Raw genomic sequence first — 27,138 nt, 5'->3', positions numbered from 1 at the left:
GGATGTATACGAGAAAACTGAACTACCTGATGGCTTCGAAGCTATAGGTAGTAGGTGGGTATACAAGAGAAAGCGAGATTCGGATGGCGAAGTCGCAGCTTTTAAAGCTAGACTGGTGGCGAAAGGTTATACCCAGGAACAGGGTATAGATTACGATGAAACCTTTTCATCGGTTGCTATGCTTAAGTCTATCCGAATGCTCCTTGCCATAGCAGCCCACATGAACCTTGAGGTTTGGCAAATGGATGTCAAAACCGCTTTTCTAAACGGTTTCCTTGAAGAAGAAAGAGACATCTATATGCAGCAACCCGAAGGGTTTGTGAAAAAGGGCGAAGAACATCTTGTATGGAAGCTAAAGAAGTCCATTTATGGACTTAAACAAGCTTCGAGGTCATTGAACAAGCGTTTTGACGAGGTCATTAAATCCTATGGATTTACTCGTTGTGAAAACGAAAGTTGCGTGTACCGTTTAGATGCCAATGGCGACGTGGTTTTCCTTGCACTTTATGTAGATGATATCCTCCTCATTGGAAACAATGTTGAGCTATTATCGGACATAAAGAAGTGGTTATCCGAACAGTTTCAAATGAAGGACTTAGGAGATGCAGCGTACATCCTGGGGATCAAGGTTGTTTGTGACAGCCCGAAACCAAATAATTCATTTAAATTTTTGTTTTAAATTATTTCATATTTAAATTATTTTGAAGCATTTTATATTTAAATTGTGAGGTTATTTACAATTTTAGTCTATGTCATGAATTATCTAATCACGCCCCTAGTTAGATGTGACTTTGAACTATAAATTATATCTATAGAAATAGAAATTTATTTTTCCAAATATTCTTTTAATATGAATTTGGGCCTTAGATAAAATATTTATATAATTTTACGTGTTGGGCCTGATTGAATTCAACATGATTCTTCAGATCCATAAATATTTTCATATATCATCTCACAAATTTCTTGATACTTCAGCCACGTAATATGTCCATACACGTTTCATTTCCAGAATTTAGTTAGCATATATTTTTGCTATTTGACTTTATCCAGCCCATTTTTTTTTTCTATAAGATCAGCCAAATCAAATTCAACTTCAAACTCCCATTATTCATTCAACGCCTTCACCATTTCACTTTCCGTAAGATTTGATTTTTTTTTCTTCACAAGCAGCAAATTTTTGATTTCTTTCACATTCAAATCTTTGACGAAATCAATCTATTTAAACCTCAAATCCTCATCCCTAACTCACCTCTTCATCTGTTCATTTAACTAAAATATGCAGATTCTTCCTACGAATCCCAGCTGGTAAATTTTAATTATTTTTGCAAAGTTTCTTTTTCATTCATGGTTTCTCATTTCTGCCAAAAATCAAAACTTTACAACAGAATTTTGTTTTCAAAATCCAATCATGCATACATCTATTTTTCTGTAATTTTATATATATTGCTAAATACATGAAAAAGAAACTAAAAATAGAAGGGAAGGGAATTGTTGGTGAGCGGATGCTGGACAGCCGGTGAAGCGCGACATCGACGTCCCCTATGTTGATGGCCGCCGGACTGGTGGCGGTGGCAGGGGGAGACCGAGGGAGAGAGGGAGAAGGGAAATAGAAGGGCTGCGTGAGTTGTGAATTTTGGTGAGCTGCGTGAGGTTGTGAAGTGTGGAGTTGTGTGTGTGATTTAAATTAGGGTGGAGATATGGCATGGGCCTCCTACATGATGAGTTAGAATGGGTGTTTTTTTTTTTTATGGGCTTTAAATTGAGGCTTAATTTTATTAAATGTTTGGGCTTAAATCTACTTATTTTTTTTATGGACTGCATTTGCATACATTTATTCAAAGGATAACATTAAATTTTTATATTTCGATTTACATTATTAACTTAGTTTTAATTAAATATTGAGCTCAAATATTATTATAAGAAAAATTCTTTTATAATTTATTAGACCAATGATTTTATTATAATAAACTCTTAAGATTTAAACTATTATTATTATTATTTTTAAGTTTAATTAGGCCTTATGTTTATTATTTGAATTTATCTGACTAGGTGCGGCGCGATTAGGACGTGAACTTTAAATTCTTGCAGTTAAATTTCAAAGTTCAAGTTACAGGTGTGGGATTTATTTCAGTACATGCACGTGGTTAATATTTGTCCATTTTAATATTATGTGTTTACCGTATGTGTTGTAAAAATATTTATCGCTAGGGGCCAGCATAATTGGTCCAGGACTTCACCGTCCTTGGTATGCCACAATGCGATTTCATGTTACAGGGTTGCAACCATTATATTGTCGCCAGGGGCCCATATATAGGGTCCGGGACATTAAAGTCCTTGGATTGCCACAGTGCGTATGGAATTTATGTTACGTTATGACAATATGTGTTACCATTTTATTAACATGGACAACTATTGCATGTTTCCACACTGAGTGTACCCTGTATGCTCATCCCATATTCAACAGTTTCAGGTGATTGATAATGGAGGCGCGTGGAGAGTCGAATGAGCGCGTCGAATCTATTTAAAGATAAATGTTTCTTAAAACACATTATGTTATTTCATGTGATATCTTTTGGTTATGTAAACTCTGAAATTCTATACTATTTGAGATTTGTGTGTGATTTATTTAAATAAATGTTGTTATATTATTTTAAATGTCATGACTTGTTTAATTTATATTTAAATTCATTTCAAATATTTATTTAAGAATTTATATCTTTACGAAAATATATACATGGATACATACATAATTTTTAATTATATAAAGATTTTATTTTGTTATATTTTCCGCTGCTAAAAAGATATTATTTTATATTTAGAGTTTTTCCTTAGTACAAGTTTTATTAATTAGTTAATTATTTTTCTGACATCTTCATGTCGTGCTTTGAAAATAAAGTTGTTAAATTTATGATTTAAAAATCAAGATTTATATTTGAATACATTATTGAAAATTTTGATATCTTATAAATCGTTTTAAAAGTGCTTTAAAAACCAATTTTATTTAAAGATTTCTTTTTCTTAAAATTATTTTCGAAAATATTTATTTTAAAAGTGAGTTTTAAAAGACTTCCGCATTAAATATTTATTTAAATTTTATATTTAACTCCTTTTATTAGATTAGGGTGTTACAGCATGGTATCAGAGCAGGTCTACTTTCCTGTAGACTCTGCAAAATAAAAAATTTTCTTAGACTCTGCAAAATAAAAATTTTCTTAAAATGTTTTCAAGTCAAGTATGACAAATCCATTCGACCTCTACGTGCTCCGACATCAAGGTAAAAGTTATTTTAAAAGTTTTCAAGGGGATGAGTATAAACTGTTTATATTCCGAATTTATGTTAAATTTGCTGCAATAATTGAAGTTGTTATCAGAAAGTTCAAGTTATTATGAGAAAGTTCAGTATACAAGTTATTATGTTGAAGATTAATTGCAGCAATGAATTTATTTCAGAAATTATTTCAGTTCATGATGTTAAAGTATGATTCACGAAAATTTATTTTTTGAACATAGTCCTCGAATTACGAATAACCTAGAATTTTCTTTTAGTATCATTCTCTCAAGCGAGTGTAGAATAGAAATTGATAGTGCCTTTGAATATAGAACAATGAGGAATACACGCGCACAGTCCCACAACGCCAAGAGTTCAAATACTAATCACGAAGCAGAAGCAGGACGAACTCATCCAACAAATGGAGGAGACTTCATGAGTCAATTCTTGAGCGCTTTACAGGGTTTTGTCCAACAGCAGGACCAAACTCAGGCTACCCAAACCGACCTAAACCGAACCTCTAACACGATAGATCAAGCTGTAGAGCGATTTCGGAACTATAATCCACCACGATTCAATGGACGTGATGGACCACTAGCAGCCGAAGAGTGGTTGGAAGAGCTCGAACGTATCTTCACTCACATCAACTGTAGTGATGAGCAGAAAGTTTCATGCGCTGTTTTTCAACTCAAAGAGGACGCTCGACAATGGTGGAAACATTTCTATCGCTTGTTGGGAGAGGAAGATCGCAATGTTCTAAATTGGAAAAATTTCAAGGATGTGGTAATGAATAAATACTTTCCCCTCTCATTCAGAGAAAAGAAGGAGACCGAGTTCTTTGAGTTGAAACAAGGGAATATGACTATAGAGGAGTATGAAAGGAAATTCAATGAGTTGGCCCGTTTTGCTCCACACCTAGTTGATACAGAAGATAAGATGATCGCTAGGTTCAGAAAAGGGTTAAGAATTGACATCAAAGGAATTATGGCTGCACATGTGATTGACGATTTCAGCGACCTGGTTAAGCGAGCGGAAGAAGTGGGCACGGCTCTTGGAACAAACCATCCTACATCAAAATCGACAAATCAACCAATGAAGAGGAAATGGGAAAATCCTAACCAAAGTGGAGGAAACTTCCAAGATAAGAGGTCGAAATTTGGCAGTAACACCAGTGCAAACACACAAGTAACCAAACCACAATGTCAGAAGTGTGGAAAGTTCCACAATGGAGAGTGTCTGTGGGGAAAAGGAGTTTGCTTCTTTTGCCATGAACCGGGACATACAGTGAGTACTTGTCCTAAGAACAAGCGGAATGTGCCCGAAGGGAGAATGAACGTTGGGCTAAACAAAGGAAGTGGCAAAGAGCCAGAAAGAAAAGGAAATGCCCGTTTCTTTTCCTTAACACAACAAGAAGAAGTTGAGGATGGCAACACAATGACGGGTACGTTAATTATATCAGGAACACCTGCTGTTGTTCTATTTGATTCTGGAGCTTCACACTCATTTATTTCCCCTAAGTTTTGTCAAAAGAATAAGATCATTTGGGAGGTAGAGAACTTAGACTTGAACATAAGTATTCCCTCTGGAGAATCCATTAAGACTAATAGGATTGCTAGAAAAATTTCCTTGAATTTTAGGAATAGAAAGCTTGAAGCTGACCTATACCTTATCGAAATGCACGATTTCGATGTGATTCTGGGGATGGATTGGTTAAGTCAAAACCATGCAACAATTAAGTGCCGCGAAAGAGAAGTCGTGTTCAAAATACCAGGGGAGAAAGAAGTTGCTATTCAAGGATCAAAGTTAAGGAAAATGCCCATGGTGATATCTGCTATGAAGGCGATGAAGATATTGAATAAAGGAGGCTGCAACGCTTATTTGGTGAGCATAGTAGGCAAAGAAAATGATGAACTCACCCTTGAAAATGTTCCAGTAGTATGCGAATTCCCCGATGTTTTCCCCGAAAATCTACCTGGAATACCACCTGATAGGCAAGTAGAGTTTACGATCGATTTGTTACCTGGAGTAGCACCTGTTTCAAAAGCACCGTATAGAATGGCACCAAAGGAATTGGAAGAATTGAAGACACAATTGCAAGAACTTTTGGACCTAGGGTTTATTCGACCAAGTGTATCACCCTGGGGAGCGCCAGTCTTGTTTGTCAAGAAGAAAGACGGAACAATGCGGATGTGTATCGACTATCGAGAACTCAATCAACTCACCATCAAGAACAAGTATCCTCTGCCAAGGATAGAGGATTTATTCGATCAGTTGAAAGGAGCAGGAGTGTTTTCAAAAATCGATTTGAGGTCGGGTTATCACCAACTCAAAATAAAGGAAGGTGATATACCAAAGACGGCTTTTCGAACGAGATATGGCCATTACGAATTCGTAGTCATGCCTTTTGGTTTAACAAACGCCCCTGCGGTATTTATGGATTTGATGAACCGCGTTTTCCACCCTTATTTGGATAAGTTTGTCATAGTATTCATTGATGACATACTGATATATTCTAAGGACAAAGCGCAACACGAAGAACATCTCAGAATCACTTTGGAAACCTTACGAAATGAGAAACTCTACGCCAAATTTAAGAAGTGTGAATTTTGGCTAGATCAAGTTGTCTTTCTCGGTCATGTGGTGAGTGCTAAAGGAATTAAGGTGGACCCAGCGAAGGTGGAAGCTGTAAATAACTGGAAGGCACCTACCAACGCCAGTGAAGTGAGAAGTTTCTTAGGGCTCGCTGGTTATTATAGAAGATTCATCGAGGGATTTTCAAGGATAGCAGGCTCAATGACACAATTAACCAGAAAAGGAGTCGTGTTCAAGTGGACTGATCAATGCGAGCAGAGTTTTCAGGAATTGAAAAGAAGGTTAACAACAGCACCAGTGTTGACCATACCCGATGAATCAGGAAATTTCGTCATCTATACCGACGCCTCGAAGCAAGGTCTGGGATGTGTTTTAATGCAGAAAGGAAAGGTTATCGCTTACGCGTCAAGGCAGTTGAAGACGCACGAACATAACTACCCTACGCATGATTTGGAGCTAGCAGCCGTAGTGCACGCGCTAAAGATTTGGAGACATTACTTGTATGGGGGAAAATGTGAGATCTTCACAGATCATAAGAGTTTGAAATATTTCTTCACGCAAAAAGAGTTGAATATGAGGCAAAGAAGGTGGCTAGAACTCGTGAAGGATTATGATTGTACCATACAGTATCACCCTGGAAAGGCTAATGTGGTGGCCGATGCACTTAGCAGAAAAGGAGAAGGACAACTAGCCTCAATGATAACTCAACAAGAAACCTTGATAAAAGAATTTGAAAGGATGAATCTCGAGGTGGTTAGTCCAAATACCCCAGAGGCTACGCTTGCAGCACTAGTTGTTAAACCTACATTGCGTGATCGTATTAGAAAAGCGCAGGAGACCAACAACTTCCTCCAGAAAATGAAAAGTAAGGGGTTAAAAGACAATAATACAAGCTTCTCATTGGCAAGTGATGGAACACTTACATATGCAGGGAGAATTTGCGTCCCTAAGGATAAAGAATTGCTAAGAGAAATTTTGGATGAGGCACACTGCACGACTTACACAGCACACCCAGGAAGCACCAAGATGTACAAAGATCTTCGAAATATATTTTGGTGGAGAGGAATGAAGAGGTCAATAGCTGAGTATGTTGGAAGATGTATGACATGTCAACAAGTGAAAGCTGAACATCAACGACCGTCGGGATTGCTAAATCCATTGGAGATACCCGAATGGAAATGGGAACACATTACGATGGACTTCGTGGTGAGACTTCCAAGAACAACACATGGACACGATGCAGTTTGGGTAGTTGTAGATCGACTCACTAAGTCCGCACACTTCATTCCAGTAAAAATGACATACTCAATGGACCAATTGGCGAGACTGTATGTTAAAGAGGTGGTTAGACTACATGGAGTGCCAGTATCTATTGTCTCTGATCGAGATCCAAGATTTACATCCAGATTCTGGAAAAGCTTACACGCAGCTATGGGAACTAAGCTTAATTTTTCAACAGCATATCATCCTCAAACAGACGGACAATCCGAAAGGACTATACAAATTTTGGAAGACATGTTGCGGACTAGTATCATGGATATTGGAGGCACTTGGGAAACTCATCTACCATTAATCGAGTTTGCATACAACAACAGTTTTCAAACAACTCTTAGAATGGCTCCGTATGAGGCATTATATGGAAGAAAGTGTAGATCGCCATTATATTGGGACGAAGTTGGTGAACGAAAAGTGTTAGGTCCGGAAATCATTGAGAAGACGGTTGAGGTCATTGAGAAGATAAGGGAGAGGATTAAAATGGCGCAGGATCGACAGAAATCTTATGCAGATCGCAGAAGAAAGGAGTTATATTTCGAGGTTGGTGAAAAAGTATTTATCAAAGTAGCACCAATGAAAGGAGTTCTACGATTCGGAAAGAAAGGAAAATTGAGACCTCGATTTATTGGACCGTTTGAAATCCTAGAACGCATAGGTGATGTTGCCTATCGTCTAGCTTTAACACCAGAATTGTCAGCAGTGCACAATGTGTTTCACGTCTCCATGTTGCGAAAGTATCTGCACGATCCTAGTCACATCATCCATTATGAAAATCTCCAAATCAACAAGGATCTTACATACGAAGAAAAGCCAAGTGTTATATTAGATCGAAAAGTAAAGGTCTTGCGAGGTAAAGAAATACCCTTAGTCAAAATTCAATGGACTAGGCACGGATCTGATGAAGCTACTTGGGAACGTGAAGAAGAAATTCTAGCTCGATATCCCCAGTTAGAACCAAGTAAGTTAAATTTCGAGGACGAAATTTTATTTAAGTGGGTAGGGTTGTGACAGCCCGAAACCAAATAATTCATTTAAATTTTTGTTTTAAATTATTTCATATTTAAATTATTTTGAAGCATTTTATATTTAAATTGTGAGGTTATTTACAATTTTAGTCTATGTCATGAATTATCTAATCACGCCCCTAGTTAGATGTGACTTTGAACTATAAATTATATCTATAGAAATAGAAATTTATTTTTCCAAATATTCTTTTAATATGAATTTGGGCCTTAGATAAAATATTTATATAATTTTACGTGTTGGGCCTGATTGAATTCAACATGATTCTTCAGATCCATAAATATTTTCATATATCATCTCACAAATTTCTTGATACTTCAGCCACGTAATATGTCCATACACGTTTCATTTCCAGAATTTAGTTAGCATATATTTTTGCTATTTGACTTTATCCAGCCCATTTTTTTTTTCTATAAGATCAGCCAAATCAAATTCAACTTCAAACTCCCATTATTCATTCAACGCCTTCACCATTTCACTTTCCGTAAGATTTGATTTTTTTTTCTTCACAAGCAGCAAATTTTTGATTTCTTTCACATTCAAATCTTTGACGAAATCAATCTATTTAAACCTCAATTCCTCATCCCTAACTCACCTCTTCATCTGTTCATTTAACTAAAGTCTGCAGATTCTTCCTACGAATCCCAGCTGGTAAATTTTAATTATTTTTGCAAAGTTTCTTTTTCATTCATGGTTTCTCATTTCTGCCAAAAATCAAAACTTTACAACAGAATTTTGTTTTCAAAATCCAATCATGCATACATCTATTTTTCTGTAATTTTATATATATTGCTAAATACATGAAAAAGAAACTAAAAATAGAAGGGAAGGGAATTGTTGGTGAGCGGATGCTGGACAGCCGGTGAAGCGCGACATCGACGTCCCCTATGTTGATGGCCGCCGGACTGGTGGCGGTGGCAGGGGGAGACCGAGGGAGAGAGGGAGAAGGGAAATAGAAGGGCTGCGTGAGTTGTGAATTTTGGTGAGCTGCGTGAGGTTGTGAAGTGTGGAGTTGTGTGTGTGATTTAAATTAGGGTGGAGATATGGCATGGGCCTCATACATGATGAGTTAGAATGGGTGTTTTTTTTTTTTTTATGGGCTTTAAATTGAGGCTTAATTTTATTAAATGTTTGGGCTTAAATCTACTTATTTTTTTTATGGACTGCATTTGCATACATTTATTCAAAAGGATAACATTAAATTTTTATATTTCGATTTACATTATTAACTTAGTTTTAATTAAATATTGAGCTCAAATATTATTATAAGAAAAATTCTTTTATAATTTATTAGACCAATGATTTTATTATAATAAACTCTTAAGATTTAAACTATTATTATTATTATTTTTAAGTTTAATTAGGCCTTATGTTTATTATTTGAATTTATCTGACTAGGTGCGGCGCGATTAGGACGTGAACTTTAAATTCTTGCAGTTAAATTTCAAAGTTCAAGTTACAGGTGTGGGATTTATTTCAGTACATGCACGTGGTTAATATTTGTCCATTTTAATATTATGTGTTTACCGTATGTGTTGTAAAAATATTTATCGCTAGGGGCCAGCATAATTGGTCCAGGACTTCACCGTCCTTGGTATGCCACAATGCGATTTCATGTTATAGGGTTGCAACCATTATATTGTCGCCAGGGGCCCATATATAGGGTCCGGGACATTAAAGTCCTTGGATTGCCACAGTGCGTATGGAATTTATGTTACGTTATGACAATATGTGTTACCATTTTATTAACATGGACAACTATTGCATGTTTCCACACTGAGTGTACCCTGTATGCTCATCCCATATTCAACAGTTTCAGGTGATTGATAATGGAGGCGCGTGGAGAGTCGAATGAGCGCGTCGAATCTATTTAAAGATAAATGTTTCTTAAAACATATTATGTTATTTCATGTGATATCTTTTGGTTATGTAAACTCTGAAATTCTATACTATTTGAGATTTGTGTGTGATTTATTTAAATAAATGTTGTTATATTATTTTAAATGTCATGACTTGTTTAATTTATATTTAAATTCATTTCAAATATTTATTTAAGAATTTATATCTTTACGAAAATATATACATGGATACATACATAATTTTTAATTATATAAAGATTTTATTTTGTTATATTTTCCGCTGCTAAAAAGATATTATTTTATATTTAGAGTTTTTCCTTAGTACAAGTTTTATTAATTAGTTAATTATTTTTCTGACATCTTCATGTCGTGCTTTGAAAATAAAGTTGTTAAATTTATGATTTAAAAATCAAGATTTATATTTGAATACATTATTGAAAATTTTGATATCTTATAAATCGTTTTAAAAGTGCTTTAAAAACCAATTTTATTTAAAGATTTCTTTTTCTTAAAATTATTTTCGAAAATATTTATTTTAAAAGTGAGTTTTAAAAGACTTCCGCATTAAATATTTATTTAAATTTTATATTTAACTCCTTTTATTAGATTAGGGTGTTACATTGTTCGTGATCGCCAGAAAAGGATGTTGAGCTTATCTCAAGCGTCCTACATTGATACTGTGATTGCTCGTTTTAGCATGCAAAATGCCAAGAAAGGCTTGCTACCCTTCAGACATGGCATTCTTCTGTCTAAGGACATGTGTCCTAAGACACCCAGTGAGGTTGAGGAAATGAGGAAGGTACCTTATGCTTCCGCCGTAGGTAGCCTCATGTATGCGATGCTTTGCACGAGACCTGATATTTGCTATGTCGTTGGCATGGTTGCAAGATATCAATCGAACCTTCGACCAGGACACTGGACTGCGGTAAAGCATATTCTCAAGTACCTGAAGAGGACTCGAGATTATAGGCTAGTTTACCAATCAGATAGTCTATCTCCTTTGGGTTACACCGATTCAGATTTCCAGGATGACCGGGATGAGAAGAGATCTACCTCTGGCTATGTGTTTACCTTGGGAGGTGGAGCCGTATCATGGCGGAGTGCAAAGCAGAAATGTATTGCAGACTCCACCATGGAAGCCGAATATGTAGCTGCTTCTGAAGCTGCTAAGGAGGCTGTATGGTTCCGGAACTACCTCTTGGATCTAGGAGTGGTCCCTAATTTGCCTAAGAGTATCATAATTTATTGTGATAACTCGGGTGCAGTGGCAAATTCTAAGGAACCCAGGAGCCACAAGGCGACCAAACACATAGAGATAAAGTACCACATCATACGAGAAATCATAAGCAGAGGAGATGTGCTAGTTGAGAAGATTGATACATTGGAGAACTTAGCTGACCCTTTCATGAAGAGCTTGCCGCAAAAGGCCTACGAGAAGCATGCTCGAGGGATGGGATTGCGGTTGATGCCACCCACTTAGAGAAAAATTTTCAGTATAAGTGGGAGAAGAAGTGAAGTGTTTGTAGTAATAGTTAGTATTTAGATACATTGTATACTAAAAGTTTTGCTTTAGTATAAGTGGGAGATTGTTGGATTTGTATACTGAAAGCAAGAACGTTTTATGCTTGTATACAATGATTCCTCATGTGTTCACTATTTTATCTCCTATATGATTGGGTTCATGATTGCATATGTATGTTCTTTATCTCTATATAAGTAGATTATATGGTGTGTTGTAGATCACAGAAGACCATATAATTGGAATAACCTTAAGAGATATAATATAATCACAGCCGAAATAACTCTAGGACAAGTTATTGGTTTAGGCTGCGGTATAGATGGAAGTAGTTTGTCTTGATTACTTATCTATACTGGTACGTCATAACATATTGATAGGACCACAGTGAGATGTATTCTTCTATCTGACTTAAGTGAAGAATCAAGATCTCGATAACTTATATGATCTTAATACTAATAAGATTTCAGATATATATGTTGATTCGTTTACCACTTTGACTTACTATGGGTGAGAGTTATATAGTAACTTGAGTACTCTGTATCTTGGGTGATAGCGGTTAACATATGATATTTGATTATCTGTATTAGTACTCATATCCGATAGAGGTTAATAACATCCCCTTAAGGAGCTCAATAATGTTTATTGCGTTAAACCCTGCAGGTTGATTAAGTTCAGGCGCAATAATAAGGTTTGAGTGGTACTGCTTAAGGATTACAAAGAGATTAATTAATTAAGGCTGTCAGAGCTCTAATTAATTAATAGATGTCGGATATTTTAAATACGAGGATTTAATAAGTCTAAATACAAGCCCCGACTCAAATGCCGGCAATAAAGGGGTAAGTCAATATCGGTTCTCTAGTGGAATGAACTGATATTTATAAATTAATTATGGTTTGGGCTGACCATAGATAAATTAATTTATTTGAGGCCCATCTTTATTCCTTGTATCTGGTCCCTGGACTGGCCCAATGTCTCCTAGCCCAAGTAGGGCTAGAAATCGCCCCTGCATAGAAACTGGCGCCCCCTCCCTTTAATCTGTATTATAAAATACAGTTGTCAGCTCTCAGGAAATACACACTGATAATTATTAGGGTTTTTGAGAGCAAAGGAGGCGCAGGAAACGTAGGGAGATTTCTAGCTTGGGACTTTCATAGAACGTTGTCCATCCAACGGTGAAAGTTGAGCGGGATACAGTCGAGAAGATCAGAACTGGAGTCTTTCGACACGATCATCAACGACCTCTACATCCGCTTCACAAGTAAGTAATTCCTAACACCTATGTGCAGCTGTTAAATTCATAGGAGCATGTTTAAGATTAATCGTTGTATGATAAAATAATAATAGCCAAGAAACGATCATCGGGCAAAGCGGAACATTCACAGTACTTCTTCAACAAAAGGTAAAGTTCTCACTTCTTAGTTCTACTTTCTAAAATCTTAATCTCTGATTGTGCTTGCCTCAAATTCTGCTTAAACACAAAACTCTACTCTATAACATCCTGAAATCTTAATCTCTGGTTATGCTTGCATCATGCAAATCCTGCTTCACACCTTATTCTACTTGAATCTGCTACACATAATATAATACAAAAAATTCTTTTTTTTAGATTATGATTCATGTAACCTGCTCCATACAAAATTATGTTACAAACTTACAATTTTATATATTCCCGTTATGCAGTTCTCTCAAATCTTAACTGTATTATTAATTATTATTATTTCGTTATGGTATTTGAAGCCTTCGAATCTTCAAGATGAGTGGCCCACAATTAAAGGACCCTGCATGAAATTATGCAATTCCAATGGAAGTGCCGGCAGAAGGTGCAAAGAAAGGATACAAATATTTGAAGTGCAAATTTTGTAACAAGGAAATCAGGGGGAGGGGGGAGTTAAGAGAGTCAAGGATCATTTGGCTTGCAATCACAAGAATGTGGCTCTCTAGTCATTGGGCTAGTGTGGTTTATTCTATTAAGACCACAAAGCCTCTTGTGAATGTGTTGAGAGTGGTTGACGGTGAAAGGGCACCGGTGATGGGATTTATCTACGCTGCTATGGATGAAGCCAAAGAAAAGATAGCCAAGAACTTGAATGACGAAGTAGGTGCCTACAAGGAGATTTGGAATATCATCGATGATAAGTGGGAGAAGCAATTGCACTGTGACCTCACGCAACTGCTTATTATTTGAATCCGCAATTTAGATGGAGTGAGAATGTTTCTGAGCATGCGGAGATTAAAAAGGGGCTGTTTAATTGTATGGAGAGGATGATCAAGGATAACGACACTTATTTGAAGGTTGATGTCCAACTTGACGAGTACAAAACCAAGAGAGGGTTATTTGGCTCGAGAGCATCTATGTCAACATACACATCTCGTGCACCTGGTTTGCAGTTAGTTTATCAATTAATTATTAATTAGTTATCTTAACTACCTTATTTGTGCTTAATCTAATCATTATATTATATTCTACAGTTGATTGATGGGAACATTTTGGAGATGAAGTTCCCCATCTCAAAGCATTTGCAAAGAGAATTCTTAGGCTTACTTGCTCGACCTCGACTTGTGAACGTAATTGGAGTACATTCAATCAAGTGCATACAAAGAAAAGGAATCGTCAAAGCACATTGTCCCTCAACAAGTTAGTGTACATTATGTACAATAAACGCTTGAAGCACAGACATTCAAAGAGGTAATTAAGAAAAGAGAAGGACGATCCTTTGGTTGTTGAAGACGTAGCTTCTGATGATGAGTGGATAGCCAATCCAAATGACGAAGTTGATATTAATGTCGATGATGTTAACTCCGATGATATTGAGGCACATTATATGGATGAGGGGACAAGTTCTTCCATACCAAGAAAGAGAGGAAGAAGTGAAGTATCAAAGAAAGGTACTTTTAGAAGTTAGTTTTAATCAAAAGTTATTGTAAGTTCTAATTATTTACTTATTTATAATGTACTTTTAGAAGTTAGTTTTAATCAAAAGTTTTATGACTGTTAAGTTGTTATTTTCCTTTTCCTACATTTAAACATATCAATATAAATAAGTAAATAATTAGAACTTACAATAACTTTTGATTAAAACTAACTTCTAAAAGTACCTTTCTTTGATACTTCACTTCTTCCTCTCTTTCTTGGTATGGAAGAACTTGTCCCCTCATCCATATAATGTGCCTCAATATCATCGGAGTTAACATCATCGGCATCAATATCAACTTCGTCATTTGGATTGACTATCCACTCATCATCAGAAGCTACGTCTTCAACAACCAAAGGATCGTCCTTCTCATTTCTTAATTACCTCTTTGAATGTCTGTGCTTCAAGCGTTTATTGTACATAATGTACACTAACTTGTTGAGGGACAATGTGCTTTGACGATTCCTTTTCTTTGTATGCACTTGATTGAATGTACTCCAGTTACGTTCACAAGCCGAGGTCGAGCAAGTAAGCCTAAGAATTCTCTTTGCAAATGCTTTGAGATGGGAAACTTCATCTCCAAAATGTTCCCACCAATCAATTGTTGAATATAATATAATGATTAGATTAAGCACAAATAAGGTAGTTAAGATAACTAATTAATAATTAATTGATAAACTATCTGCTAACCAGGTGCACGAGATGTGTATGTTGACATAGATGCTCTCGAGCCAAATAACCCTCTCTTGGTTTTGTACTCGTCAAGTTGGACATCAACTTTAAGTGTCGTTATCCTTGATCATCCTCTCCATACAATTAAACAGCCCCTTTTTAATCTCCGCATGCTCGGAAACATTCTCACTCCATCTAAATTGCGGATTCAAATAATAAGCAGTTGCGTGAGGTCACAGTGCAATTGCTTCTCCCACTTATCATCGATGATATTCCAAATCTCCTTGTAGGCACCTACTTCGTCATTCAAGTTCTTGGCTATCTTTTCTTTGGCTTCATCCATAGCAGCGTAGATAAATCCCATCACCGGTGCCCTTTCACCGTCAACCACTCTCAACACATCCACAAGAGGCTTTGTGGTCTTAATAGAATAAACCACACTAGCCCAAAATGAATTATCACTCATGATAATTTTTCTCACAGCCTTTCCTTCATCATTTTTTGCCCACGCACATCCTGTCCAATCTTTCGAAACGAACATCTACTGCAGCGACTGTTTCAACTCATACATGCTCTCCAATGTAAGATAGGCAGTCACGAATTGAGTGGTAGCTGGTCGGAGAAGATCTTTCTTAGAAAACTTTCTTGTTAAGCTCAAAATCCACTATGGTTGTGGATGTATAATTAGTCACCCTCTTTGCTTTAAGTAAAGCATTATTGTGTTGTGGCAGTTCGCCGATCTTTTCAAGCATTAGATTAATGAAATGGGCTGCACACGGAGTCCAATATAAGCTAGTCATCTTCTCCATTAACAAACGTCCGGCTGCTTTGTATGTGGCTGCATTATCTGTTATCACGTGCACAACATGCTCCTCTCTGATTTCTAAAAGTAACTAACTTCTAAAAGTACCTGATGTCTGTATTTTAGCTATTTAGTCTAGTGTGTGTTTCGCCATGATTTTATATAATTTTACATGATTTGTGATGTTTTGGCACAGGAATTAAAGGGATTGAAGATGGATGCTCGTGGATGGAAGATATCGGTGAAAGTCGAGAATTGATGAAGATTAGCATGGATTTTTGGAAGAGTTTAGAGATTGGGCTTGGAATTAATTGTCTAGATTTAATTAAGCCCAAAACTCTTATTTTAATTATTTTGGGCCTAATTTGTTGTGGGAGCCGAAAACCCAATTTTTGTGGACTCCTTTTGCGGCTTCTCTAGGGATTAATTCCCTTAGCATATAGGACTCCTTCCAGCCGCCACTTTTTAGTATAATAGGGGGATTAGGAGATTAATTAGGGGACATCATTATTGCTTTTGGAGTAAGGTTTTAATTTTGTTTTTTCTCTTAAATTTGGAGCCGCAAGTTAGTAGTGTGTTAGGAATTTTAAGTTGACTTTTGTTTAAGACAATTAAGGAGTTTTTAGAATATTGCTTTTGTTTCCTTCGATTTTGTTTTAGAATTCTAGTTTAATTATTTTGTTTTGAATTTGATATTGCGGCTGGAGTTGGAATAAGAGGCAGACGGTTTTCTTTAATTCAAGAGCGGTGACTTTTATTTTCTTGCAATTTATTTTATTGTTCTATGTTCATCTTTATTTATTTTATTGTGTTTAGTTTGATCATGAGTAGCTAAACCTTTAATTCGGCGATAATAATGAAACTCTAATTTAATAATCTGTGAGACCTAATTGGTTTAAAATTGATTCCTATTGATTCCGATTAATTCCTAGGTTCCAAGATAATTCTGATTTTATTTAAGCCTGATCAACTTAAGTTTAATTGGATTACAGTCAATTACTTCCTGCCAATCCGTAATTGTTGGAATTGGACTAATTAGTGATACAACTACCGTGTTCGTAGGGGGAATTAATTGGTATATTAATTATTACTAGCGTCTCTAGGATAATTGATATAAATTGGGTTCCTTCATCTTAATGCTATTAGAATATTAAATCTAGGTCTGGCGTCTCCAGCTATGTTATATTTTAATAAGGGAAATAAGCAGGTCTGGCGTCTCCAGCTGTTTATCGACACCGTAAGTAGGAATTGGGGTACGTCCGTTGCGTTTCACGGTATCCTATAACTGGTTGGTTGATAGAGATTGATTAATTATTGCGTCGAGGATCAGAGTTGAATTAGAGTGGATTTATTTGAGCCGAATTACCCTTTTCATATATTTACTTCAAGCATATTTTATTTGATTTAATTCTGCATTCTTAGTTTAATTAACTCCTCTTAAATTTAAGGCGTGGTGGCATCACCGTTTTTATAGATTTAGGGATTTGAATGAGTTTTAACTGCTCTCTGTGGGATCGACCCTGCTTACCATTTTACTAATTTATTTTGGTAATTCCGCAGGAATTATTTGGTGGTTGGCGACGTCCACCAAATTGGCTCCGTTGCCGGGGAGCGGTGTTAATTAATTCTTTTCCCTTTGTCTATTTTTTTTATTTTCTTTGTTTATGAGCAGATCGTCCAAGCCGAACCTCCTCTACGGTAGTGAAATTGAGAAGACAACGAAGAAGTTAAGGAATGAGGCAAAGGCGAGGAAGCTACTGGATTTGCTGGATTCGCAGGCTGACCTTTTCGTTCGACAAGAACAGTTCGTCGAGGAGAAGCCCGGTTCTGTAGCTGCCGAAGAGGTTCTGTTTGCCCAAACAGACCACGACTCAGAGACAGAATCAGACTTTGAAGAAGAAACCGACTCGATTTCGGTTGCAAGTACTGAGAGTGACATGGCTGACGATCCGAGACTGTGCGATCTCTCCAGCCACGAAGCTGATGACCCCCCAACTCCGATCCGGATGCCGGCGGCCGCTACTGCTATAGAAATTAAGCTTGGATTGCTTAATGTTCTTCCTAAGTACTACGGGAAGAAAGGAGAAGATCCATATAATTTCCTGAGCGAATTCATCAAGATCTGCAAAGTCCAGAAACGCCCCACTGGAGTTACGGAGGAACACTTCAGACTAGCTGCCTTTCCCTTCACCATGACAGCAGAGGCGAACTCTTGGTTCGCGAGTCTTTCACCCTATTCTATCACTTCATGGGTCGAGATGAAAAAGCTATTCCTGGAGTATGAGGAGCCACGCATCCAACTGCTTGGTGGAAGCAACGAGAGAGTATGAGGAGCCACGCATCCAACTGCTCAAGAAAGCTGCTCAAGCTAGTTCGTCGGATTTTGAGAATAAGTTCGAAGAAAGGATGGGGAAGTTAGAGAGAATGCTAAGTACTGTGGTGGAGAAAGTTGCAACTGCTGGACAACCGACAGAAAAGCCATGTGGAGCGTGTGGTAGCTTTGGCCATACAAGCTTGCAATGCACCGGGGGCGACGAAGATCTTCAAGCCCAAGTGAATTCTTCTCACAACTTTTACAGTTGTTCTGATCCACTGCCCCCTTTGCCCAAACGGGACCCCTACTTGAGCAACTACAATGCGCCGTGGAGAGATCACCCTAATGATCGTTGGAGAGACCAAGGCAATCAAGTGCAGCAGCAGCAGAGCTATAGACCACCTCATCAAAGAGGATTCCAACAAGCACCACCACCTCCACAAGAAAATCAAGGAAAAGCTCTTGAAGAGATGATGAGAGAGTTGATTGGCTCACAACAATTGTTGCAAAATAATTTGCAAACAACCAATGAAGTGGTGTTAAAACTCCAACAGTCTCAAGCAGAGCAAAGGGTTCAGATCGAAGGGTTGGCTCGTCAAGTGTCTCAGCTCGCAACATCCATAAATCAACTCAAGGGCCATCAAGGAAAATTGCCATCGCAAGTCCAAGTGAATCCTCAGGAAAGTGTGAACTGGATCACCTTGAGAAGTGGCAAAGAATTTGATGAACCACCAATCAAGAAAGTGGAAAAAGTTCGAGAAGGCGAATCTGGCGAGAGCAACTGTTTGCCCAAATAGAACGATTCTGAAGAACTAGTGCTCACTGGAGGTCAATCTGGAAATACATCTCGTTTGCCCAAACAGGACGGTGAGTCCGAAGCTGTGCAGAAAGGAAGGAAGGCAGAACGAGAAAGTGTTGAAGATGATTCGACCAAGGAGGAACCAATACTGAGCCTCCGCGATCCTAAGTTTGTGCCACCAGTACCTTTCCCAAGAAGGTTAGCAAGGAAGAAGCCTGAGGAAGAGATCAATGACTTCATGAAGATATTTGGAAAGTTGAAGATTAATCTTCCTTTCCTCCAAGCACTCAAACTCCCTCATCTGAGCAAGTTTTTGAAGGACTTCATCGATGGAAAGTCTAAGAAATCTGGAAAGATTGTGATGGGCGAGAACGTGTCAGCAGTGATACGAAAAGAGTTGCCGCCCAAATGCAAGGATCCAGGTATGTTTTCTCTGCCATGTTTCATCGGTGATACTAAGATTAAGCATGCTATGTGTGATCTAGGAGCTTCTATTAATGTCATGCCCTTAGCTGTTTATAATAACCTAATTGGTGTGAAGTTGGTGGCTACTAAGGTGGTGATTCAGTTGGCTGATGGGTCACGTGTTCATCCTGAGGGTCTTCTAGAGAATGTTCTTGTAAAGGTGCATGATTTTGTTTATCCCGCTGACTTCTATGTGGTGAAAATGAGTGGTATGCAGTCGAAAGAGTCAGCCGGTGTTCTGTTAGGTCGTCCTTTCTTAAGGACCACTAGGGCAGTCATTGATGTTTATAGTGGTACCATATGTTTGGATTATCATGGAGAGAAGTTCACTTTCAACATTGATGATACCATGAAAAGTCCTTCTGCTATTAAAACTGCTTGTGCCACTAATGTTACTGACCCTTTTGTCCAAGAACATCTTGAGACTAAATCTGTGCAGGACAAGTTGGAACCGACCTTGATCAAAAGAGCAACTGGTCTTGATGCTCGTGGGATGAACAATGAAGAAGTCAAAGAATCTATCAAGTCTCTTCATGCCCACCCGAAATTGGCAGATTTTGGAAATACGTTCTGTTTGCCCAAACAGGATAAATTTCTTCATGCTGACCCGAAACTCGCAGGTTCTGGACATACGGACTGTTTGCCCAAACGGAAGCCACGCGACAGAAGTCTGCATTTTGATGTGGAACCACCCGACTTAAAAGATAAGTGTGAGGATGAGCTTCATCTGGAAGTTTATGACACCACGATGTGGTATAAGGATCGCACCAAGATGTGGCACGATAAGAACTTGCAAGGAAAGACATTTGAAGTCGGCCAAAGAGTGTTGTTGTTCCAGTCAAAGCTGCGATTGATGCCCGGGAAATTGAAGACAAAGTGGATTGGCCCATTCGTCATACAGTCTGTTTGCCCAAACGGGGCATTTGAGATTCGCAGTTTGGATACGGCGAAGACATTTACTGTCAATGGACATCGATTGAAGCCGTATTATGATACATCACCCGTGGCAGACGTGGAAGAAATTTCACTCCTACCTCCGAAAGTTTCTTGATCAAAGCTGGAAGTCGAGCCGACGACGTTAAAAAATGGCGCTTATCGGGAGGCAACCCAATTTTATTTCCCTTTGTTTCTCCCGTTTTGTTTTTCTTTTTCTTTATTTCCGTTTCGTTCAGTTTTTCTTTCAGTTTTAATTCCCTTCCTTAATTTTAATTTTTGTTATGTTTCAGTTTAAAAAAAAAAAAAAAAAAAAAAAAAAAAAAAGTGGCATCCTTACAGGAGAGCATTGCGAACTTGAGCGCCACCATTCGATAGGAGATGAGGCGGCAGCGCACACGGTGATTTCCTTCCTTGTCTTGTTTTATTTTGCTTGTTCTTATGTTGTTTTTTCTGTTTTGTTTTCGTCTATGTCTTCGTTGTCCCTTACTTATACTTTATTTTGTTTGCTTGAGGGCAAGCAAAATCTAAGTGTGAGGGGGGCGTCTTTGAGTTTGTGTTTTGTTGAGTCAGTTTTTATGTCGAGTCTTGTGATCTGTTAGCCTTAGGATTGTTGAAATGCTAGTGATGAACATGCTGCCGAATTGGATTGTGTGATGAACTTAAGATTTGATGCTTGGGACTTAAGAAATGGTGATTGAAAAATTCTGTGTTTTGTTGGATGATATTCGGAATGACAAATAAGAGCAACAATGAATAAAAAGCCACACACAAGTGAGAATTGAGCTTATTAGAGTAGAGCACCCTCTATTATTTTATTCTTGAGTGGTTTGTTATTCATGAGGTTATGATATGTTGTGCGTCATTGGTAATGCATGATAGAAGGCACTAGGGTAGCCCTTTTGGCTTGCTTTTGATTTCCTACCTATGCATTCACCCCTAGTAAGCCCTTTGCAGCCTTGACCATGTTCCTTGTTGTTAGTCACTAAAATAATTAGCCAAGGCCTGTTTTGGACTCTCCCTTTGACCTTATTGTGCATGTTTGAATTGAATTACATCCCATTTGAATTCTAGAGGAAGTTGTATCTGTCTGCCCAAACAGAATCCATGCTGAAAACTGTTCTGAACCGTGGAGGGACGATCTGTTTGGCCAAGTCAGTGACTGTTGTTGATGGATGGGCTAATTCTTTCTGTATTGAGCTGAATCGTGAAATAAATCTCTGTATGTGGTTTGAAATATGTGAATAAAAGGTGCTGAAAAAAAAAAGAAAAAAAAAGGAAAAAAAAGAAGAAAAAAAAAGAAGAAAAAGAAAAAAAAAATGCACCAAGTTGAATTAGTTGAGCATGCAGTTGATTGAGAGGATCTTGTTGCCCAAGGATGAGTTAGTGTTTGTTCCTCATGTGCTTAGTATTTTTGGATGTGATTCGGTTTTAATATGCACAATACTTGATCTTCAATGTTTGAGCTTAGGACCCCTAGGATCTTGCCTACATCATTGATAGTCCTTAGCCCCATTACAACCAATGAGAAAAGTCCTTTTTGAGTTACTATGTGACCACGACATATCACGACTGATTGGATCTTCCTTCTTGAGTGTGAATTTCCAAAATACATCTTTGAGAGAAGAGTGAATCTTGTGAGGAATTTGTTGTTGCTTAATTTGGACTGGATAGACAATAAAAACACTTGTTTGATATTTCCTCTTCTTGATTTGAGAGTTGAAGATTGATTGTGAGTTACATGGTTTGATTTGGCAGTAGGTTTTGTTGCTGGTGTTTGATGATTCTTTGGCTGCAATTTTCCGTTGAGTTTGCCGTTGTAGTGTCCTCATTTTTTCTGTTCCTTTTCCAGTTGGTTGTTGTGTCCGTTACTTCGTTCTTTGCTTTTAGAGTTCTTCTGTGTCGTGTAGAGGGAAGAAGTTGTCTCTAGTGGCTAATTTTCTCCATTAAATTCTTCTTTCACGTCATACTTGAGGACAAATATGATCTAAGTGTGAGGGGATTTGATGTGTGTATTTTAGCTATTTAGTCTAGTGTGTGTTTCGCCACAATTTTATATAATTTTACATGATTTGTGATGTTTTGGCGCAGGAATTAGAGGGATTGAAGATGGATGCTCGTGGATGGAAGACATCGGTGAAAGTCGAGAATTGATGAAGATTAGCATGGATTTTTGGAAGAGTTTAGAGATTGGGCTTGGAATTAATTGTCTAGATTTAATTAAGCCCAAAACTCTTATTTTAATTATTTTGGGCCTAATTTGTTGTGGGAGCCGAAAACCCAATTTTTGTGGACTCCTTTTGCGGCTTCTCTAGGGATTAATTCCCTTAGCATATAGGACTCCTTCCAGCCGCCACTTTTTAGTATAATAGGGGGATTAGGAGATTAATTAGGGGACATCATTATTGCTTTTGGAGTAAGGTTTTAATTTTGTTTTTTCTCTTAAATTTGGAGCCGCAAGTTAGTAGTGTGTTAGGAATTTTAAGTTGACTTTTGTTTAAGACAATTAAGGAGTTTTTAGAATATTGCTTTTGTTTCCTTCGATTTTGTTTTAGAATTCTAGTTTAATTATTTTTGTTTTGAATTTGATATTGCGGCTGGAGTTGGAATAAGAGGCAGAAGGTTTTCTTTAATTCAAGAGCGGTGACTTTTATTTTCTTGCAATTTATTTTATTGTTCTATGTTCATCTTTATTTATTTTATTGTGTTTAGTTTGATCATGAGTAGCTAAACCTTTAATTCGGCGATAGTAATGAAACTCTAATTTAATAATATGTGAGACCTAATTGGTTTAAAATTGATTCCTATTGATTCCGATTAATTCCTAGGTTCCAAGATAATTCTGATTTTATTTAAGCCTGATCAACTTAAGTTTAATTGGATTACAGTCAATTACTTCCTGCCAATCCGTAATTGTTGGAATTGGACTAATTAGTAATACAACTACCGTGTTCGTAGGGGGAATTAATTGGTATATTAATTATTACTAGCGTCTCTAGGATAATTGATATAAATTGGGTTCCTTCATCTTAATGCTATTAGAATATTAAATCTAGGTCTGGCGTCTCCAGCTAGGTTATATTTTAATAAGGGAAATAAGCAGGTCTGGCGTCTCCAGCTGTTTATCGACACCGTAAGTAGGAATTGGGGTACGTCCGTTGCGTTTCACGGTATCCTATAACTGGTTGGTTGATAGAGATTGATTAATTATTGCGTCGAGGATCAGAGTTGAATTAGAGTGGATTTATTTGAGCCGAATTACCCTTTTCATATATTTACTTCAAGCATATTTTATTTGATTTAATTATGCATTCTTAGTTTAATTAACTCCTCTTAAATTTAAGGCGTGGTGGCATCACCGTTTTTATAGATTTAGGGATTTGAATGAGTTTTAACTGCTCTCTGTGGGATCGACCCTACTTACCATTTTACTAATTTATTTTGGTAATTCCGCAGGAATTATTTGGTGGTTGGCGACGTCCACCAGTACCTTTCTTTGATACTTCACTTCTTCCTTTCTTTCTTGGTATGGAAGAACTTGTCCCCTCATCCATATAATGTGCCTCAATATCATCAGAGTTAACATCATCGACATCAATATCATCTTCGTCATTTGGATTGGGTATCCACTCATCATCAGAAGCTACGTCTTCAACAACCAAATGATCGTCCTTCTCCTTTCTTAATTACCTCTTTGAATGTCTGTGCATCAAGCGTTTATTGTACATAATGTACACTAACTTGTTGAGGGACAATGTGCTTTGACGATTCATTTTCTTTGTATGCACTTGATTGAATGTACTCCAGTTACGTTCACAAGCCGAGGTCGAGCAAGTAAGCCTAAGAATTCTCTTTGCAAATGCTTTAAGATGGGGAACTTCATCTCCAAAATGTTCCCACCAATCAACTGTTGAATATAATATAATGATTAGATTAAGCACAAATAAGGTAGTTAAGATAACTAATTAATAATTAATTGATAAACTAACTGCTAACCAGGTGCACGAGATGTGTATGTTGACATAGATGCTCTCGAGCCAAATAACCCTCTCTTGGTTTTGTACTCGTCAAGTTGGACATCAACCTTCAAATAAATGTCGTTATCCTTGATCATCCTCTCCATACAATTAAACAGCCCCTTTTTAATCTCCGCATGCTCGGAAACATTCTCACTCCATCTAAATTGCGGATTCAAATAATAAGCAGTTGCGTGAGGTCACAGTGCAATTGCTTCTCCCACTTATCATCGATGATATTCCAAATCTCCTTGTAGGCACCTACTTCGTCATTCAAGTTCTTGGCTATCTTTTCTTTGGCTTCATCCATAGCAGCGTAGATAAATCCCATCACCGGTGCCCTTTCAGCGTCAACCACTCTCAACACATTCACAAGAGGCTTTGTGGTCTTAATAGAATAAACCACACTAGCCTAAAATGAATTATCACTCATGATAATTTTTCTCACAGCCTTTCCTTCATCATTTTTTGCCCACGCACATCCTGTCCAATCTTTCGAAACGAACATCTACTGCAGCGACTGTTTCAACTCATACATGCTCTCCAATGTAAGATAGGCAGTCACGAATTGAGTGGCAGCTGGTCGGAGAAGATCTTTCTTAGAAAACTTTCTTGTTAAGCTCAAAATCCACTATGGTTGTGGATGTAATTAGTCACCCTCTTTGCTTTAAGTAAAGCATTCTTGTGTTGTGGCAGTTCGCCGATCTGTTCAAGCATTAGATTAATGCAATGGGCTGCACATGGAGTCCAATATAAGCTAGTCATCTTCTCCATTAACAAACGTCCGGCTACTTTGTATGTGGCTGCATTATCTGTTATCACGTGCACAATATGCTCCTCTCTGATTTCTTCAACAACTTCATCAAGTAACTCAAACAACTTTTGGGCATTTTTCACAACGTCACTTGCATCCATAGTTTTCAGAAACACTATTCCATATTGATTGTTAACGAGAAAATTGATCAGACTTTTATTTCTCATGTCTGACCAACCATCCGACAACAATGAAACTCTCATGTGCTTCCAAGTTGCTTTGATCTCATCGACAATGGCAGATGTCGTCTTTACTTCTTCTTTGAGGATCCAAGTTCTCATCTCGTGCATTGATGGAAGCTTCACCCCTCGATCGTAATCCCCAATTGAGCGCACCATACTAATGAACGATGGACTTCTAACGCAATTAAATGGGATTGCGTTCTCAAAGAAGAACCTCCCAATATCTAGACAAACTCGACTATGGGCTCTTTAGCTGTTGCACTTGGAGGGACTACTTTGTCATCTTCTAACTCACTAGCAAAAAATCGATCCATAGGGCCCCTGCTACCTCTCTCCACGCCGGCTAAGAACGACAGATCAACACCAAAATAGGCTCCACCATCTACCGCATCATCGAATTCTCCTTGTTTGGTGTGTTTTAATTCCTCAAATGTTCTCAAATATTCCTTCATTGAGTTCTTAACATCATCAGGTACACGTGACTAGGGAGCCACATTCTTGTGATTGCAATCCAAATGATCCTTGACTCTCTTAACTCCCCCCCTCCCCCTGATTTCCTTGTTACAAAATTTGCACTTCAAATATTTGTATCCTTTCTTGGCACCTTCTGTCGGCACTTCTATTGGAATTGCATAATTTCATGCAGGGTCCTTTAATTGTGGGGCACTCATCTTGAAGATTCGAAGGCTTCAAATACCATAACGAAATAATAATAATTAATAATACAGTTAAGATTTGAGAGAACAGCATAACGGGAATATATAAAATTGTAAGTTTGTAACATAATTTTGTATGGAGCAGGTTACATGAATCATAATCTAAAAAAAAGAATTTTTTGTATTATATTATGTGTAGCAGATTCAAGTAGAATAAGGTGTGAAGCAGGATTTGCATGATGCAAGCATAACCAGAGATTAAGATTTCAGGATGTTATAGAGTAGAGTTTTGTGTTTAAGCAGAATTTGAGGCAAGCACAATCAGAGATTAAGATTTTAGAAAGTAGAACTAAGAAGTGAGAACTTTACCTTTTGTTGAAGAAGTACTGTGAATGGAAGGTTGAAGTTGAATCGCTGAAGCAGAACAGACCAAGGGACACTGGCGAGTTGTAGTGAAGAGATGAAGCGATGTTCTGATTCTTGTTGTAGTGTTTACGTGACTCTTTGTCTTCCAGACTATTAGGTATTAATTAATAATAATATATAGGGATTTACTATAAATTGGGCCTAAATTAATAAAGCTTATGAGTAATTAGGTTAAAATTGATAAAGCCCATTCAAATTGGGCTGAAAAATCAGATTCTAACTGAGCGCACGCTTCAAACGAGCACGTTCGTATGCACCGCCTCAAAGCGCCTCAGTTAACTGAGGCGCAAGTTTCTATTCAACCAACTGAGGCGCCGCGGCGCCTCAGATGCGAGTTTCCAAGGATTGGAACTAAAGCGCGCCTCAGTTCCTACGCCTCAAAGGATTTTTAAAATATTGGTAACAAGTAATAATAAAAACATCAACAGAAAAACAACTTGAAGAACAAATGAGTTGTGTGCGTGTTGATCTAGTGGTAGTGTGGTTAACACTTGAGACCTTTGTGTGTTTCTACATACAAATGGTTTGTTACTATGTACACACTCTCGGGAAGATCTCTTTTTACTCAAAGTAACAGTGTGAGTGCTTCGTAGTACTTTCCTTATGCGAAG

General features: G+C 37.5%; 2 protein-coding genes and 2 long non-coding RNA genes across 4 annotated transcripts; 3 read left to right on the top strand and 1 right to left on the bottom strand.

Moving 5' to 3' along the window:
• Positions 1 to 1,232: 1,232 nt before the first annotated feature.
• Positions 1,233 to 2,631, top strand: LOC130999157 (uncharacterized). The gene is made up of 2 exons (XR_009093428.1): positions 1,233 to 1,305; positions 2,050 to 2,631. It is a non-coding gene; the product is annotated as an uncharacterized LOC130999157 (long non-coding RNA).
• A 1,423-nt stretch (positions 2,632 to 4,054) lies between these two features.
• LOC130998679 (uncharacterized) lies at positions 4,055 to 4,911 on the top strand. Its single transcript, XM_057924092.1, has 2 exons — positions 4,055 to 4,816; positions 4,906 to 4,911. Exons 1-2 carry the CDS (start codon positions 4,055 to 4,057, stop codon positions 4,909 to 4,911), a joined length of 768 nt encoding a protein of 255 aa, XP_057780075.1.
• A 3,664-nt stretch (positions 4,912 to 8,575) lies between these two features.
• LOC130999158 (uncharacterized) lies at positions 8,576 to 10,162 on the top strand. The gene is made up of 3 exons (XR_009093429.1): positions 8,576 to 8,809; positions 9,557 to 9,620; positions 9,972 to 10,162. It is a non-coding gene; the product is annotated as an uncharacterized LOC130999158 (long non-coding RNA).
• A 14,462-nt stretch (positions 10,163 to 24,624) lies between these two features.
• Positions 24,625 to 25,601, bottom strand: LOC130998677 (uncharacterized). Its single transcript, XM_057924091.1, has 2 exons — positions 25,107 to 25,601; positions 24,625 to 24,861 (listed from the first exon to the last, which is right to left on the bottom strand). The coding sequence occupies exons 1-2, from the start codon at positions 25,599 to 25,601 to the stop codon at positions 24,625 to 24,627; spliced, it is 732 nt and encodes a 243-aa protein (XP_057780074.1).
• Between the last annotated feature and the right edge of the window lie 1,537 nt (positions 25,602 to 27,138).

The sequence above is a fragment of the Salvia miltiorrhiza genome, chromosome 8 (assembly GCF_028751815.1).
Source record: "Salvia miltiorrhiza cultivar Shanhuang (shh) chromosome 8, IMPLAD_Smil_shh, whole genome shotgun sequence".
Taxonomy (NCBI): domain Eukaryota; kingdom Viridiplantae; phylum Streptophyta; class Magnoliopsida; order Lamiales; family Lamiaceae; genus Salvia; species Salvia miltiorrhiza.
This window is presented reverse-complemented; position numbering and strand designations above follow the sequence as displayed.

Excerpts from the sequence above, each read along its gene's own strand:
- LOC130998679 (XM_057924092.1), top strand. The coding sequence starts at position 4,055 with ATGAATAAATACTTTCCCCTCTCATTCAGAGAAAAGAAGGAGACCGAG.
- LOC130998677 (XM_057924091.1), bottom strand. The coding sequence starts at position 25,601 with ATGGTGCGCTCAATTGGGGATTACGATCGAGGGGTGAAGCTTCCATCA. Across the intron at positions 24,862-25,106 it reads CTTTACTTAAAGCAAAGAGG|GCTAGTGTGGTTTATTCTAT; the intron begins GTGACTAATTAC and ends AATTCATTTTAG.